At 46.2% G+C, this 17690-nt stretch overlaps 1 protein-coding gene across 4 annotated transcripts in view; it reads left to right on the top strand.

Moving 5' to 3' along the window:
- Positions 1-17690, top strand: part of ndrg3b (ndrg family member 3b) — a 60463-nt gene that overhangs the window by 9504 nt on the left and 33269 nt on the right. For all 4 annotated transcript variants that reach the window (XM_036532583.1, XM_036532587.1, XM_036532584.1 and 1 more), the window contains exon 2: positions 7596-7680. In XM_036532583.1, the coding sequence (XP_036388476.1) occupies positions 7621-7680 (60 nt within the window). In that variant the 5' untranslated portion in view covers positions 7596-7620. The remainder of the gene's footprint in view (positions 1-7595; positions 7681-17690) is intronic.

Genomic DNA, 17690 nt, shown 5'->3' with positions numbered 1-17690 from the left:
GTGTTTCGGACAGGGAGAAAAAGCAGCCCTCCAGCAGCCAGCGCAGAGGCGGGAGCTCTGCCTTTCATCTGTCTTCGCTATTGACTGCCAGCCCAGGAACAGCCCCGCGCACATAATTGGGGTGTCATTACCGCTATCTTCGGGGAAAAGGAAAGGAGCGGTGAAGACGGGCCCTTTTACGGCTCCTGCAGCCCAGGGTTGTCCCTGACGCTCTGCGGGCCTGCTGACAGGGTCGCCGTGAGCAAAGACTGCACCCGCAGGGGATGACAAGAACAATAAGAGACTGCGTGCAGAGGACAAAGTCAAACCGGTGGTCACAGTGGCTAAGCAGATGGACTGCAAAGAGCACTCATTAAATGGGCAAATCTGTGTGTCCTAAGCTTTTCACGAAAGGCTGAGATTCTGTTACTTCCTCTGCCATGTTTTCTGAGTGGAGTCAATGCTTACCTTTGTTTCCCCTAAATTACTGGGTTTTCCTAGACTTGCCTTATCACCTTTCCAAACAGTTCTAGCTAATGGGCTTTGCAGCCGTGGTACACGGACCTACAAATGTTCATTGATACTCGCATACTTTTCCAAAGGGCTTTCAACCAGTCAAGCATTCTTAATAGACAGTGCATGCATTGTAGTGCCAAAGGTCACTGGTTCAAATCCAGGCCGGCTGCAGTTACGCTGATGAACTGCGCCAAAAGGTCAAGATTGGGAACTGTGATTCAGGCAAGCAGTTTCAAGGAACTGGATTTCACGTAAAACCAGAATCCAGTGACCCACCCTACCCAATCTGAGCTGCTGTTCTTTTGCTGTGTAGAACCCCGTCGACATGTCACTGTGTTTGTACGGAAATACTTCCCTGCTGTTTCAGCAGATTAAACCCTGCCTCAGACAGCTTAGCACAGACTTGATTTTGTTAATTACTGCTCTTGTTTGTGTGGCGGTGGTTGTTGTTGTTGTTTTGTTTTGTTTGGTTTGGTTCCCATTGTTAGTAGGTTTTCTGTGTAAAACATTTAAATGGCTTGAGGCTGTCCTAAAGAGCCTGCAGAAAGTGGCTCTCGGGACTCAAATCAAGTCAACTTCAGTCAACTCTTTCAGTTTTAGCATAGAAATAGTCTTTGTTTCAATAACAGCTCAAGCTTAAGGCTTTGATCTTACAGTGAAGAAGCTGTAACGGTAATGTGTGTCCAGTGCCTTGAAAATGACTTGTAGAGCATCATGGTTAGAATGGATACATATAGCTGTGGTCTTATATGATCCACTTTCCCTTGGGTTTTGAATATGGTTTTCAGTCTTATGTGTTTAATAAAAATGTACACCATGTATTATTAATTAGTCACTACAACTGCACATCATACAGTGCTGAGAACAGCAGCTTTAGCTATTTTTAGAGTGAGACAAGCAGGCATCCAGCTCTCATTGTAACCAAACCATTCAGTTGCCATAATGAATTATCATGTCTTTGTTTAACCTTTTCTTTTGAAATGCAGTTACTTCATTAGTGACTCAATTACAATTAGTTTGGACACTAAGTCCTAAGTATACCCTTCCTTTGTGGAGTTTAAATGTAAAACAAGAAAAATCAGGTAGAGTTATTGGTAATACCCCAGGATATTTTCTACTGGAGTACTGAGGTAGGCTACTCATATATGAGACTGAAGGTAGTGTTATGTTAAGACCTTGAGTCGCTGCGAAGCGTAAGCAGTACTCAGAATGCTTGGCATAAAGCTCACAGCTGTCAGTCAACACACTGCTTTACATTGGAGATGAGATCTTTGGTTCCTTATGTCATAGAAACTGTTTTCAGTAGGGAGTCTTAACATAGCCTAAATTATTTACCCCAGAAATTATACCCTTGGAGTTGATACAGTGGCCAGAAAATTGGTATGCAAATGATCAGCAGGTCTTATTAGGAGTAATATCAAAACCATGTTGTATCTCCAACTGAAAATAAGATTAGGAAATGTGCTTTTGCCAGGGGCTACTATTTGAAATTCTGAGTTGTAAGTGACCCTTATGAAGATTATTTGTATGGTCCTGCTGAGTGAAAGAACACATTTAATATGAAAACAATGCTTACAATGATCTGGAAATTAGCTTCTTAAATAAGTTTAACCCCAGGAGTTCAGAGGCGTCTATAGGCCTGAATTATAATGGCTCTCTGTTTTGGCCAGTAACACTGTGTCTTAGTTTGCTTGCAGATCTGATACCCAACAGTAGTCTGTCTTACCATTTTAATAAAATAAATTGTCAGTGTCATTAAGAGCATATTCTTGCAGTGCTTGAACCCTGAAGATACATTGTTAACTGAAATGAACTGATTATGAAATTACTAAGGACATTGAGGTACAGAACGTACAGATGTTTCCACTTAAAGATCAGCTATTTTTATATTATTCTTACTTTGGTGACTCTAAATGGAAAGAGCTTGAGGCGCAGCTTTCCGTGAATGTAATTTTTCTAGTACTTGCATAAAAAACAAGCATCTTGAAACTTCAGTAGGGAAGTGTATTGATATTGTCAAGATATTAGTGTTTGTCCGTGCACCCTTATTTGTGGCCAGATTTCGTAGGGCTCTATTACACGAATTGCCCCATTAATTGCATCACAATGGGCCAACATTAGGAGGACGACACATGTTTGGGAGCAGTGATAGGAGGACATGTCTGACCGGTGGGGAGCAGTGATAGGAGGACATGTCTGACCGGTGGGGAGCAGTGATAGGAGGACATGTCTGACCGGTGGGGAGCAGTGATAGGAGGACATGTCTGACCGGTGGGGAGCAGTGATAGGAGGACATGTCTGACCGGTGGGGAGCAGTGATAGGAGGACATGTCTGAGGGGTGGGGAGCAGTGATAGGAGGACATGTCTGAGGGGTTGGGAGCAGTGATAGGAGTACAGGTCTGACCGATGGGGAGCAGTGATAGGAGTACAGGTCTGACCGATGGGGAGCAGTGATAGGAGTACAGGTCTGAGGGGTGGGGAGCAGTGATAGCAGGACATGACTGAGGGGTGGGGAGCAGTCATAGGAGGACATGTCTGAGGGGTGGGGAGCAGTGATAGGAGTACAGGTCTGACCGATGGGGAGCAGTGATAGGAGGACATGACTGAGGGGTTGGGAGCAGTGATAGGAGGACATGACTGAGGGATTGGGAGCAGTGATAGGAGGACATGTCTGAGGGGTGGGGAGCAGTGATAGGAGGACATGACTGAGGGGTTGGGAGCAGTGATAGTAGGACATGACTGAGGGGTGGGGAGCAGTGATAGGAGGACATGACTGAGGGGTTGGGAGCAGTGATAGTAGGACATGACTGAGGGGTGGGGAGAAGCAACAGAATGATATGTATGTGAAGCGGGAGAACAGCAAAGGAACCACTAAATTACATATCTGCTCTCATAGTTTGGTTTCTAAACTTGTTCTCAGAGTGACAAGAAAACCACTAAAGAAAATGACCACTTTGTGCACCCCGTAGCCAATGTGGCACAGCAGCAACATGTAGCTTTCTTCTTTAATCCAGTAAATTGCCTTTTCTCTCCTCCCTTTTCGAGCAGCCCAGGCTTTTTTGAGAAAATAGCATGCCGTTTCATTTTGAAATAAGCTGGCATCGCACGCGGCTCGCAGAGGGAGCTCCTCCTGTGGAGAGCAGTAATTGACTCTGACGGCAAAGCCGGCGTGTGAGAGCAGAGGGTGCGTCTGGCCCATTAGCGGCGGGGTGCTCCAGCTTTGTGCCGCTCGGCCAGGCCTCAGATAATCCGCACCGTAGCACGACAGGCCCGTCCAGCCCCACAATTACGGCTGAATGTGATTTCAGCCGCACTCTGGCCCGAAACCCACCTGCTGCTGCTTCGCTCTTGCTGTTTTTTTTTTTTGTTGTTTTTTTTGCTTTCTTTCATTCATTACCTTTCTCTCCCATTTCCATCTCTTGCTTCTTCCACTCCTCTGGTTTCCTGCTCCCTGAGGTCCGTTTTGGCCTCGCTTCAGGGAGATTTGAGGCTGGGTAGTCAACCATTCAACTGTCTGAACATGTATGCATTAATTGATTAGCGTATCCGTCTCTGGATCAGGTTGGACTTCAGTTTTTGTGCTTGTTGATTGGCTGGCTGAGTCAAAGCAATCGGATGCAGTGGACAGAGTGACAGTGAGGAAGGGCTGAATTTGCCATGTGTCTTCCCGCTATTGGCCAAGCTGTCAAATGCATGGCCATACGCCACTCCCAAGCAAAAGCAGTACTTAGACGTGTTTCGATGAATTAAATGTAAACAGGAGTAGCTAAATGGATGTTCTGTGCTGTCTATATATGAGATCATAAATCAACAGCTCCAGTGCACGCTCATCTCCAAAAATCACCATGGCGGACAGCAGCTGTGATGCAGAGGCAGCAGCCTCACTAGAAGCCACAAGGCTCCTAAGTCCCTGCCTCTTTTGGTGCCAGTGCTTTCCCAGTGGCAGGGTTGATTGTCCACAGGCAGCAGGCTCACCAGGCTGCTCCTTGGTCATTTTCTGGGCTTGCATCGCAAGCTGCTGACCAAAGATGAAGCTTCTCGCAATTTGAAAGCTTATTCATATTTTTTATTCATATTTATAAGGCTATTTGTATTAGCTTTGTTCTAAAACAAGAGTATCTGAATATATTTAAAACAATTTTATTTTTTGTCAAGTAAAATGTTGCTCTTATGGGCTGTAATGTATTTTGTTGAGCTTGGGTTTATATAGTGTGTGTGTGTGTGTGTGTGTGTGTGTGTGTGTGTGCGCGCGCACACGCGCGCATCAAGATGTCAAGTAAGGCATTAATCTTGATTTCATTTCTGTTTGCTCTAATAAAATGATGCATTTGATTACATAAATATTTTGTATTAAAAAATTCAACAAATTCAAGCCGTCTTTCTCATGGATTGGCTTTGTTGTCATACACATCCTTAGTTGTAGCCTTGTTTGTGTGTAATTCGGTTGATATTGAGTGAGTGGACCCAGTTATGTTTTATTCTGCTCATGTGATGTGGTTCCTGTTGTAGCATCTCTGCCTTCCTGTCGTGTTTTCCTGTTTTCCATTTGCACAGAATATTCCATGTCTTCCCTGCTTCTGCTGATGTGTATTTGTCTCTATAGCAACTGCAGAAGATCCTAGAGAGAGTCTATTTCAGCACATGTGGCCAGGACGCTGAGTCTGTCAGTGCACCGGCATGGAATTGAGTTAGGAATCTAAGTGATGTGTCCCCCATGGAAGTAAATGGATTGCTTTCTCTTTCATTACATGAAGTGGTTCATCACAATCTCATCCATTTACCACCTTTACATACAGTTGAAAGGCCAGTGATTTTGAGTTGGGTGTTTAGGCCTGATTTTTATTTTTATCTATAAGACTCAGAATGCCTGCAAACATAGTGAAAAATTATCGCTATTGCCCCCCAGTCTGGACATGGAGGCGGGGGGAGAAGCACAGTTACAGCTCGAGTTGTAACAGAGGTATGGGGTAGAGGGCATTTCCCTTATTGGAATAGTGCTCTGAAACAAGCAGCAGTACCACAGCAGTGTACTCCATCTCTTCACACTTATGCCTCTTTGACATCCATCATTTTCATTGCTTGCTGTCCTAAAGAACGACTTGTTTGAACAGTGTTTAGAAGTTGCCAGCTCATTAATCCAGCTCAGATTCAGAGCCACATGGATAGTGGAGTCGTGGTTGTCTCTTTTTTTTTTTTTTCCTTTTTACATTGATAATACAGACCTGTGTGTGTGCAAGTGTGTGGGCAGTACCTCAAGCAAGATGGCCCTGTATTATTTCAGTGTCACTGACTCATCTGTAGCAGCACAGTGGCTCACCCTCTGTGAATGTGAGTAATGAGGTCAATCCTGATGCAGTATGTGTGTGTGCATGTTTGCGTGTGTATGTGTGTGTGCGTCCCTGTTTGCGCACATGCGTTTTGTAACCATCACAGCTGACAGGGTTTAACAGGAAATAGCCCACTCTACTCATACTCAACTTCTCTGTGGTTCTAATCCGTCATCACTCACCGCCTAAGTAGATGAATGATTCAATGTTTTCTTGCGCTGGTTTTTAACTGAAACCTGTTCTGTGATCCGGACAATCAGATTTCTTTCTTGAAAACTGCCCACTTAGCACCACAGTCAGAGGGTCGTTGATGGAGCCCCAGGAGAGAGGAAGCAAGAGGCAGTGACCTACCACCTGCCTGTCTTACCGGCTAAACGCGTCTTGGGCCCCCTCTCATCTGAACTCAGGGATTACGAGGCCCTAGATGTCCTCCTGCACTTGTCCCAGATCCTGTGACACAGAGGAAGTGTTGGATTGAAACGGCCCGTAAATCTTTGGAAGCACGCAGAGTATTTGTTTTTCTTTTTTTTCTACTTTGCGCGGCTGATCCGGATTTCTGCAGGATCCTAAGCAGATCGCCCCCCCAGGCCCTTCCTCAACATGATCTGTGCGGTTTTCTGATTTGTGTGTAATTACTCAAGGCAGTTTTCTGATTAGTGCGTAATTGCTTTGCGTTTGTATTTCTGTCAACTGACATCAGCGCAGCTGCTTCACAGGCCTGCTGCCTCATTGTAGAGCAAAGGCAAAGGGCTGCTCTCCATCACCAGTGGTTTATTGGCGGAGGAGGGTTGTATTATATGCATACCCACACACGTCTAGAAAATCATACAAAGCAGTTTAGTTTGAGGCCATTCTGCAGAGAGGTCGGCAGGGTCGTTTGCAATGCTTGATTCCATGGAAAATGCCCCCATAGTCATAGCGATGTGGCTGTTAGTTTTATCACATGCCCTGTGTCACAGACACAGAGGAAAGACTGAAAGTTGGTTGGATGTTGGGTAAATGGCTTCAAGAAAAGAACAGCTTGCCTCTGTGGAGGAGCTTCCTTTTTTCTGAAGGCTGACGCACCCTCCGTTCCAATAGCCAATTTCCACTACACTCGCATTACATTTCACTTAAACGTCTTCAGCTGGGAGCTGTGTAAGAAGCTTGGCTTCAAGATTTCTGGACCCTGTGTGAGAAGTGTTTCTCTTCAAAGCATTCGTCTTCCAATATTGACATTTCTAATTTTGTAGAGCTGTGCCATCGCATATTGCAAGCAAGGCTCACCTAAAAATGATCTCTGTGTGAAGAGAAGCACTTTAAGCGCTGAGTCGTTCCCCCCCCATATGTAACCTCATTTTAACTCTCACCTTCAGAGTAGAAGGTGCCTGCACACCTGCATGCTAGTAATTATTTGTGAGAAGGAAAAATGGGAATCCCAGCGGTAGGATTTGCATTAATTTTTACTGTGGCAACTCAGAGGATATGGGGACAAGCTAGCAGGCAGCGTGACCTTTCAGGAAGGATGGGCAGGAAAACCGAAGCAATCTGCATTCATTACGTACTCCAGACTCCAATCTGTCACTGCATACCATCCTGAACTTCTCGTAGGGTGCCTTATAAGGTCACAGCCTCGTTTTTGCAGGTTGATTAATCTGTTCCCTAAAGCTCGTTTGCACACACATCCTGTCCTGGTGTCTGCCAAATCTGCTTGAAAAGGACAAGTCTGTCCGAGTCTCCTTCAGAATCGTGATCTTTTTCTGTCTGTCTCACGCTCTCTCCCCTCCCTGCAGGTGTGACTGACAGCTGACAGACCCCATGATGGATGAGCTACAGGATGTGCAGCTGACCGAGATTAAGCCGCTGCTGACCGACAAGGTGAGGCTCACAAACCCTGCTGCTTGTGTGTGCGGGGTGGGGTCATAAAAGTGGTGAAGCGGAGCTTTAGAGGGGGGAACATACTCCTACCTATCAGCCTTGTCTTTAGAGGAAGACAGAACAGGAGATCGGCCTGCCTTTGTTTCACCCGAACTCCCTGTGCTCTCTGTCTTGCTGGCTTTGTTTGCGTGTGTTGATCTGAGGTGCACCGCACTCTGGTTGCCTCGCTGGTTACCCTTGGAAACCAGTCCCTCTGACGTGGCTGATGCCGTAGGAGCTGGTAAAGCCCGCCAGATGAGAGGAGATGTTAAGCCGTTTACACACAGCCCCACTGATCGATGCCAGACTCACCTGAACTTACTTACATACTCTGCTTACACACTGTCTGTCAGTGTGTCACCCTGCCTTTGTGACATCACTTCTAATGAAGCTAGTCATCAAAGGGACATCATCCAGTGTGACGCATACAAGCAAGCAGATTGAACATTTCCTGGGCAAAAGCTCCGAATAATGTTATTATTATGATTAACTGAATGAATGAATATTGTTTTTCTAAATAATTGCAGCCTCTTGATAACTAGTTGGCAAGATGGTAAACTGGGCCAGTATTTACATAAAGAGAAAATGACTTCTTTTAGCCCACTCTGCTCAGTAACCTGTTCAGCCACTTTGTTTATTCTCTGACAGTAGATGATGAAGTAAAAAAAACTTATTACATTCCTGTGCCCACAGAGCAGAGTGTAGAGGCTGAGAGAATAACAACTGTCAGATCACATGCCATGAAAAATGCCAGCCAGCTGCAGTAGAGGAGAGCAGATCTGGGCATCTTGAGGATGGGTACTAAAGACCACTACTCGCCTTTCCCCACATGTTGAAAAGAGACCATCAAATTTTAAATTTGATTTGGTTTGTGGTGACATTGTGTTATTAACACGCATCCATGCCGAATTGAGAGCACAGCGCTGATGCGCCTCTACAACTTTTTCACAATATTTTTAACAAGGCTAATTGTGAAATGTACTCTGCCAGTTACATGACAGTCATTTCCACCTGTTCCTATTCCCGTCTCCCGGTCTCTTAATGCCTTTTAATGAAATCCTTTTCAGTCAGAAGCAGAAACTTGATTAGCAGAGCAATGAAACTGAAGAGCCTATTGATGTAAATTAGGGGAACTGAGGCCCAGCCTAATTCAGCACCCTCCTCCTCAGCTGGTGTCCAGAGAAAAGAAGGTGGTGGGAAAAGGGGGATGGTGGTCAATCGTAGTTATTAAAATCTAAGATTTGCAAAATTCGCCTGACAGCCTGATGTCCCTGTAGACCCTGACAGCCTGTAGCAGAGAAGATGATTGGATTGGTATTTCTTGCTGCAGTATAGAAGTTTGAGATGAATTACTGATCCCAAGTTTCTACAATGTCAGTGTTTTCTTGCAGTATCAGTAAAGCTGTGATTGCAATTGAGCCTTATTAGCTTTTCTAGCTGTGACGGAGTGCCGTCACTACGGTTGAGTATGTGCTCTGACTGCCATACCAATGAGCCTGGATCTTTGGCGTCGCGGTTGTAAGGTGGGAATGGGAGACGCCTGACAACATACGGACTGTGGCACACTAAAATAAGGGACTGTTGCTCAAGTAAGCAGTCTTGGGCCATAAAAGACAAGGAATGTGTCCCCACTCCTCCACACCAAGGAACTATACGACAGGATGGGTCACCAGGGGGTAAAGAGAGTCAGAGGGCACGGGATCTTGATGATCCCAAAACTCTCTGGGACCCTTCCTCCTGACCAGTGGTGAAACCCCAACCTGCAACTATCAGCTATTATGTCTGTATATTCTGTTTGGTTCAAGGTACACATGTCTTGTTTGGTCTCATTTTGATCCATACAATGCGAGTAGCAAAGGGGTGATAGTTCTATAACAGTAGAGGGTCTCCTAACCCTTAGTCTAAAAATCCACTCAGCAAGATAAGAGAATGAACACTAATGCACATGCCCCAAATAACGGGACAAGAATAAACACCGGCACCAATCAATAGCCAGATAAGGACAAAACCTAGTGGGGCTCTGTCCATGACCCCACCTCATGTGCTGACCAACTCCTTATGGTTTGGGTATATAAAGGGAAAGATTTCTTCACTCAGGGAGCCCGTCAGAACGGCCTCCTGCGCATTCAGCGTATAGCCATGTCACTCCATGTAGGGAGCCCGTCAGAACGGCCTCCTGCGCATTAAGCGTATAGCCATGTGACTCCGTATAGGGAGCACCGTTAGCACGGACTCCTGCGCATCAAGCGTATAGCCACGTGACTCCGCATTGGTAAGCTGTGTATATTTGCCATCATTTGCACTCTGCCATGCTGTTTACTGTAATGCGGGAATTTCTAATTGATTGGAATAATTTTAATTGGAAGAGTTTGGACTAATAAAAATATTAGCCTTAACCTTTGTTTGTGATTTCTCATTTGGCCATTTCTAACGACGCAGGCAGCAGGATTCGAGGTTTTTCCGTATGTTCTTGCCGTACCGCTCGAAACCCACTGATACTTACGCTCATAGTCAGTCTTAAGTATGGCACTATTCTGACGAGTCTGCAGTCCCTAGGTGGGCCGCCTAATGTATATTCTATAACTTAGAATATAATACGGCAGCGAGTTATATTAAATGTGCTGGTACGGTATCCTACGTCGTGGACTATGTAGCCTGATCACCTACAAGCCAAAGCGAACTAAGAATTCCTGGGATGCTAAGTAGAATTGGGAATTGGGGAACTAAAACACAGGTTAGAACAAAATGGAGTCAGATTTGAGATATTTGATAGGCAGATTTTCACATCACTACTTCCAAAGACGCAAACGCACGCATCTGCCTTCAACAGCCACCACTTCCCTCATTGGTTGTGACTGGCTGTCTTACAAAGTGGTGACCCCGACGTGATCACTTCAACCTGATTGTCGCTGTCTGCAGCTCCAGTGACCGGTGAGGTGATTGCGTAATCTCTAGCGTGTCTTTGGAAGGACATGTGTTGTATGTTGGCGAGCGCCCTGTTCTGGTCTCATCTCCTGAGGTAAGTGGTCTTTTCTTACTCTTTAGTTGGAGGTTGAGGGACATTCAGGGACTCACACCACATACAGACACATTGGTAGAACGGGTCGACATACCCAAGCTAGCTGGGGACCGTAGAAACCCGGAAATTTATTAAGAATAATTAGGACTTTGATTGCCTATATAACATGGCAGGTCAAGGACTCAATAGGGAAAGAGTAGAGCAGGAAGTCATGGAGACCCTGGCACTCTTTGTGAAAGATGTCCTTGTTAAAATACAAGGCAAGGGCTTAGCTCTTACGGCGGATAATAGCCAAATATTACATTGGTATGCTTCGGAGGGCCGCGGCTTAGCATCCAAAGCTAAATATAAAAACCTCCCTGCAGCCATTGTGTATTTGCTCCGCCGAAATGACCTTCAAATTCTAGAGGAACACGAGAAAACCCTCATTAGCATGCGTAACCTAGAGAAGATAAGATCGGAGGAAATGCAGAAACTTCGCATGCAAATAGACAGCTTCGCCTATGAAAAGCAAAGCTGGGCTAGGCAGGGTGAAGCAATGGCAAGTCAGATTGCTAGCCTCCAAAATAGGTTACAGCATGGCCAAAACTATGCCTCGACTCTTGAGGAATGCTGCGACAATGCCGGTTTTCCTGTCGCCGCAATTCGACAGGCTGTCATGGAATCGGTTAGTGGCAGGCCACAGGACGAGAGTGATGACGAAGAGGCTTTTGTGGTCTCTATAAATAATGATGTTGCGCGTGCCGCTCGGGCCCGTACCCGAGCCCAAGCAATCAATAGCCCGCGTGACCTTGCCACATGGTCAACTAGTCGGAATCGCTCGGTCAGTCCCCAGGACGACCCACACTACTGCCCATCGCATACCACCCGGCGGGAGTGCAGCCCGATAATGGCTAGGCTAGAGTACTAGCGCAAGACCATGGGGGCAAACTGCGCCCAGTTGCGTATTACAGCCGGAAGAAATCTCCCATCGAACAGGGTTTTGACCCATGCACACAGCATGTTCTGGCGGTGCACTGGATGCTTACAACAACGGAGCCCCTTGTAGGCTTTCAACCCATTGTTGTGCATACAATGCACACCCCGGTTCAGATGCTGTTGCAGGGCCGAATTAAAGGAGTGTCAGCTCAAAGACTGGCCAGGTGGCTAACAGACATTCAGGCTCGAGATATTACCACAGTTAATGATAGGATTCTCCCACATTTACTTGGGGATATCGAGGGACAGGCGCACACCTGTGAACCGGGGCTAGAGACCCCGAGTGCAGTCATGGACCGAGAACTTCCCGGGCAGCTCAGAGTATATATTGATGGCTCCCGATATTGGGAAAATGGTCAGTTCCATTCTGGGTGTGCTCTCTGGACCCCTCAACCTCCGAATTCGGATGTTGGCCACCAAGCACTATTCAAGCTACCACCCTCCATGTCGGCCCAGGAAGCCGAACTTGTCGCATTGTTAGAAGCTATAAAAACGTATTCCGAACCGTTATGCGTGTATACCGATAGCCGCTATACATTCGGAGTTGTGCACGATTTTATGGCCCAATGGCAGTTGCGAAAATTTCTAACTTCCGCTGGGAAACCCATTAAACACTTCGGAGTAATCACAGCAATATGGGAAGCAGTTCAAGCCCGCGATAACCCGATCTCCGTAGTCAAAGTGCGGGCACATATCAGTAAAGATCCAAACATTCACGAAAGCAATAACAACATTGCAGATAACCTCGCAAAACAAGCAGCTCGGAACGGAGAGCCTTGGCACCGCATTAAACTATCTGCGTTTGCCGTAAGTGCCGTCCAAGCTACCCCCATAGATCTCAAACAATACCAACAAGATTTATGGGTCTCGGACGGAGAGCTTGCACCGCACTTAAAACAGGACCAAGCCATCTCGGTAGCTGAAGGCATCGTAATGCGGGACGGTAAATATGTCGTGCCAAGTGCCCTCCAAAATCCTATCATCAAACTATATCACGAATATGCTCATGTTTCATCAGAAAAAACATTGGAACTAATTCAACGATATTTCTGGTGGCCCCGAATGCATGCTGACATTAACCACTGGTGCAAATCATGCTCAATATGTGCGGCGGTTAACCAAGGGAAGCCTGGTCGCACCAAACTCCGCAGACCAGAGCCCCCTAAAGGTCCCTGGGAATCCCTACAACTAGATTTCATTGGGCCATTGCCCAGTGCCAGAGGGGGGTATCGCTATTGCCTCGTGATAATTGACAAATTCTCCAAATGGGTGGAGGTCATCCCCACACGCAATAATACGGCACATACCGTAGCACGAGTACTAGCGAACCAAATAATTCCTCTCTGGGGGGCACCAACCCAAATCGAGTCAGATCAGGGAACCCACTTCACAGGGCAAATAATGAAAGATCTGTGCAAAATGCTAAACATCCAACAGAGATTTCACATCCCGTATAGACCCCAGAGCTCCGGGATGGTTGAACGCGTGAACCGCACCATCAAAGAGCACATTGCTAAGCAGGTAGCGCAGCATAAGAGGCAGTGGACTGACGCCCTGCCGACGGTACTAACAGTGTTGCGAGCTACTCCCTCTAAAGCTACAGGCATTAGTCCTTTTGAGCTAATGACTGGGAGAATAATGAAATTACCCATAGACCCAGAGATCTCACCCGCAGACCTGGGGCCTCTCATACTCGCAACACAGCAAACCGTCTTAACCAACCTGCAAGAACGGCTCAAGGTGCTACACGCGCATGCTGCCCTAAAGCAACAACAGTCCGACCGGATAAATGATACATTGTTTAATCCGGCCACTGAAAACAAATTTGCTGAAGGGGACATGGTCATGATCAGAGTCTTCGTCAAAGAGAATGCTTTTGCACCCCGTTGGCACGGACCTTATGAAGTAAAGGCCGTATGCAACAGCTGCATAGCAGTTCAGATAAGACGAAAACTAAGATGGTATCACATGACCCAATGCAAATTATTTCAGAGGCCATCCACCACATAACGCATACATGTAAGTCTATGCGCCCATTCTGTCTTACAGACTGGCTGCTGCGATCCCATGGACACCAGATGCCAGAAGGGTCTTCGGGCCCACGTGTATCGAATTGGGACAGCGAGTGCAGCCCATGCACAACCTAGGTTGTGGAAGATGGGTGTGGAGGCATTTTAAGGGGCCAATCACAGAAAACGCAATCACAATCCCAGCGAGAGAACCAGCCTTATGGCCTCCCGGTGTAGCACCGGACCCCGATTGCACCGCACAAATCTGCTGCAAATCAGGTTCCACCCGTCTTCCCATCCAGACAATCACAGGGCACACATCAATAGACAAAGTTAACTCTAACCGCACCCTCTGGTACCAGCTAGAGGAGTATAATGATAAAGGTACTGGTGGTCTCACTGTCATACACGACCAAAACAACAATGGCCTAGATCCTAAGAAGTGTTATAACACAAAGGACCTAAGGTCAGCCCTATATAAATGCATTCATACAGGACCACATAATTCCACACATATGGAATACACCTCACTACTGTTCAACCTGACTTCTTCCCCTACAGTTGAACGCAACAAACCCAAGCCGTTTGTATGGACAAATCGAAGAGAGGGTACATACTGTGTTGGACTGTGTAAGGCCAATCTGGATGCATGGACTAGCCCCCAAAATTGTTCATGGACTAGTAACTACTGCTTCAACCTCACAACCTGTGGTTACCACAAACCAACACAGTGCCCCAAAACGTACCCTTTCCCGAAAGGCGGCCTCATCAAAGGAAACATTAATAAAACCTTACTACATGATGTAAACCTTATCATGACACATGTTTCCTATAATATCTCAAATGTTCTCTCAGCATATATGATGCACTGTAACGAACATGACAAAACATATATATGGCTACAGTCACGAATCGACGATTTAATCTCTGATTATAAAAACAGACTAGCCGTCCAAATTTCACCTACACGGGCAAAACGCGATCTATTCTCAGACGTGACAGGTTTATTTGGCACAGGTAACTCCATTGCCAATACATATAAATTAACCAAACAATCCCAATACACAGCATGGTTGACTAATCAAATAGCCACCGGCTTCCATCATCTGACTGAGGGTGATGAAAACATCATTAAAGCGGTTAAATCAGATGCCCAAGCACTGCTTACACTTGGCCACGTGATATTTAATCAGACCCAAATCGTCGAACATGACTTAGCCTGCAGAACATATGCACAAGACCTTTTCACTGCTGCACGGCAGGAGATCCTCGACCTCCGCCTACGCAAAATCCCCAGACATGTACTTCTAGATTTGATCGACACGTTAGATTTGCATAGGTGGTTTGCATCAAGCCAGATGAAAACCATCCACTATGCAGAACTCCTAACAACTATAATGCTATACAATGGTGATGAATGCACTGGTTGTGTAGGATTCTATGCAACCTTTCCCTTTATACATCCCGATCAAGTATTTTTGAATTCAACAACCATACGCTCCCTAGGAGTGGTGATAAAAGATCAGATCATTAAGTGGGATCATCTTACTGGCTATATTACTATAAAAGGTACGACATCCCTCTTTACTACTCGCAACTGTTGCCATGAAACATCCAGTTATATCATATGTACTTGCAATACCTTACAACCTCTGTCATACAATAACACAAAATTGCTCAATGTACGATCATTGCATGGGTATGCAGATGCTGTACAGGTGTCACACACACAGTGGTGTGTCGTCAGTGAAATGAACTCCTTCTCCTACGGAGGGTTGACCTGCCCAGCCAACCACACGTTCTGCCTCGAGGTGACTGAAGACTTCACCATGGGACAGATAAACATCCTAGGGAGAGTGCCGATGGACACTGAGACCTCCCCTTGGTGGGAGGACACCTTTTATGAAGAAAGTACCCACATCCTAACGGACGCCATGGAGCTTGTCCAACGGATGGTCCAGGAAACGGGCTACCACCTTTACCAAGCGCAGGTTGAAGTAAACCTGGCCAAACAAACAGCCAAGATTCTGACCAGCGCTTCCACCCTCTCTGCCCAATACGCCTACACCTGGTGGGATTGGGTGTATAGAGGGTGCGTCATCATCAGCATCCTCATCCTCTGCATCACAATCATCCAATGCTGTTACTTCAGGCGACTCATCCACTCCCTGCGCACAGCTACACGCACCACCTTGGCTCTAGGTCCCCTACAGCTACCACCACTGTCGCTGCTGGGTTCCTGAGGGGGGACTGTAAGGTGGGAATGGGAGACGCCTGACAACATACGGACTGTGGCACACTAAAATAAGGGACTGTTGCTCAAGTAAGCAGTCTTGGGCCATAAAAGACAAGGAATGTGTCCCCACTCCTCCACACCAAGGAACTATACGACAGGATGGGTCACCAGGGGGTAAAGAGAGTCAGAGGGCACGGGATCTTGATGATCCCAAAACTCTCTGGGACCCTTCCTCCTGACCAGTGGTGAAACCCCAACCTGCAACTATCAGCTATTATGTCTGTATATTCTGTTTGGTTCAAGGTACACATGTCTTGTTTGGTCTCATTTTGATCCATACAATGCGAGTAGCAAAGGGGTGATAGTTCTATAACAGTAGAGGGTCTCCTAACCCTTAGTCTAAAAATCCACTCAGCAAGATAAGAGAATGAACACTAATGCACATGCCCCAAATAACGGGACAAGAATAAACACCGGCACCAATCAATAGCCAGATAAGGACAAAACCTAGTGGGGCTCTGTCCATGACCCCACCTCATGTGCTGACCAACTCCTTATGGTTTGGGTATATAAAGGGAAAGATTTCTTCACTCAGGGAGCCCGTCAGAACGGCCTCCTGCGCATTCAGCGTATAGCCATGTCACTCCATGTAGGGAGCCCGTCAGAACGGCCTCCTGCGCATTAAGCGTATAGCCATGTGACTCCGTATAGGGAGCACCGTTAGCACGGACTCCTGCGCATCAAGCGTATAGCCACGTGACTCCGCATTGGTAAGCTGTGTATATTTGCCATCATTTGCACTCTGCCATGCTGTTTACTGTAATGCGGGAATTTCTAATTGATTGGAATAATTTTAATTGGAAGAGTTTGGACTAATAAAAATATTAGCCTTAACCTTTGTTTGTGATTTCTCATTTGGCCATTTCTAACGACGCAGGCAGCAGGATTCGAGGTTTTTCCGTATGTTCTTGCCGTACCGCTCGAAACCCACTGATACTTACGCTCATAGTCAGTCTTAAGTATGGCACTATTCTGACGAGTCTGCAGTCCCTAGGTGGGCCGCCTAATGTATATTCTATAACTTAGAATATAATACGGCAGCGAGTTATATTAAATGTGCTGGTACGGTATCCTACGTCGTGGACTATGTAGCCTGATCACCTACAAGCCAAAGCGAACTAAGAATTCCTGGGATGCTAAGTAGAATTGGGAATTGGGGAACTAAAACACAGGTTAGAACAAAATGGAGTCAGATTTGAGATATTTGATAGGCAGATTTTCACATCACTACTTCCAAAGACGCAAACGCACGCATCTGCCTTCAACAGCCACCACTTCCCTCATTGGTTGTGACTGGCTGTCCTACACGGTCAAAGTCGCATGTTTGGTACCCTGTAGACCCGGGTTTGAGTCCGGGTGGGGTGACTGCTCTTGCCCTTTGCTACACTAGCCTTCAACTATTAGCCTAATAAGAATAAGAGTAAATTTTAGACTCTGGATTTTGTTGGTTGGCTGGTGTCAGGTTCGGCAGTGTGAAATTTCCCTCCAGCTCATTGACTTGGAGAATAACAAAACATGAACATGCAACAATGTCCTTTAAATACAAATAGTATGAGCCAATCTGTTCAGTAGCACAAGCTCCAGATAAGATCTACTTTCAGATGCTAACATGTCCAACATACAGTACATATGTTACGATAATCCAGCAGCTTTCATCCTTTCACACTTC

The sequence above is a fragment of the Megalops cyprinoides genome, chromosome 7, assembly GCF_013368585.1.
Source record: "Megalops cyprinoides isolate fMegCyp1 chromosome 7, fMegCyp1.pri, whole genome shotgun sequence".
Lineage (NCBI taxonomy): Eukaryota > Metazoa > Chordata > Actinopteri > Elopiformes > Megalopidae > Megalops > Megalops cyprinoides.
This window is presented reverse-complemented; position numbering and strand designations above follow the sequence as displayed.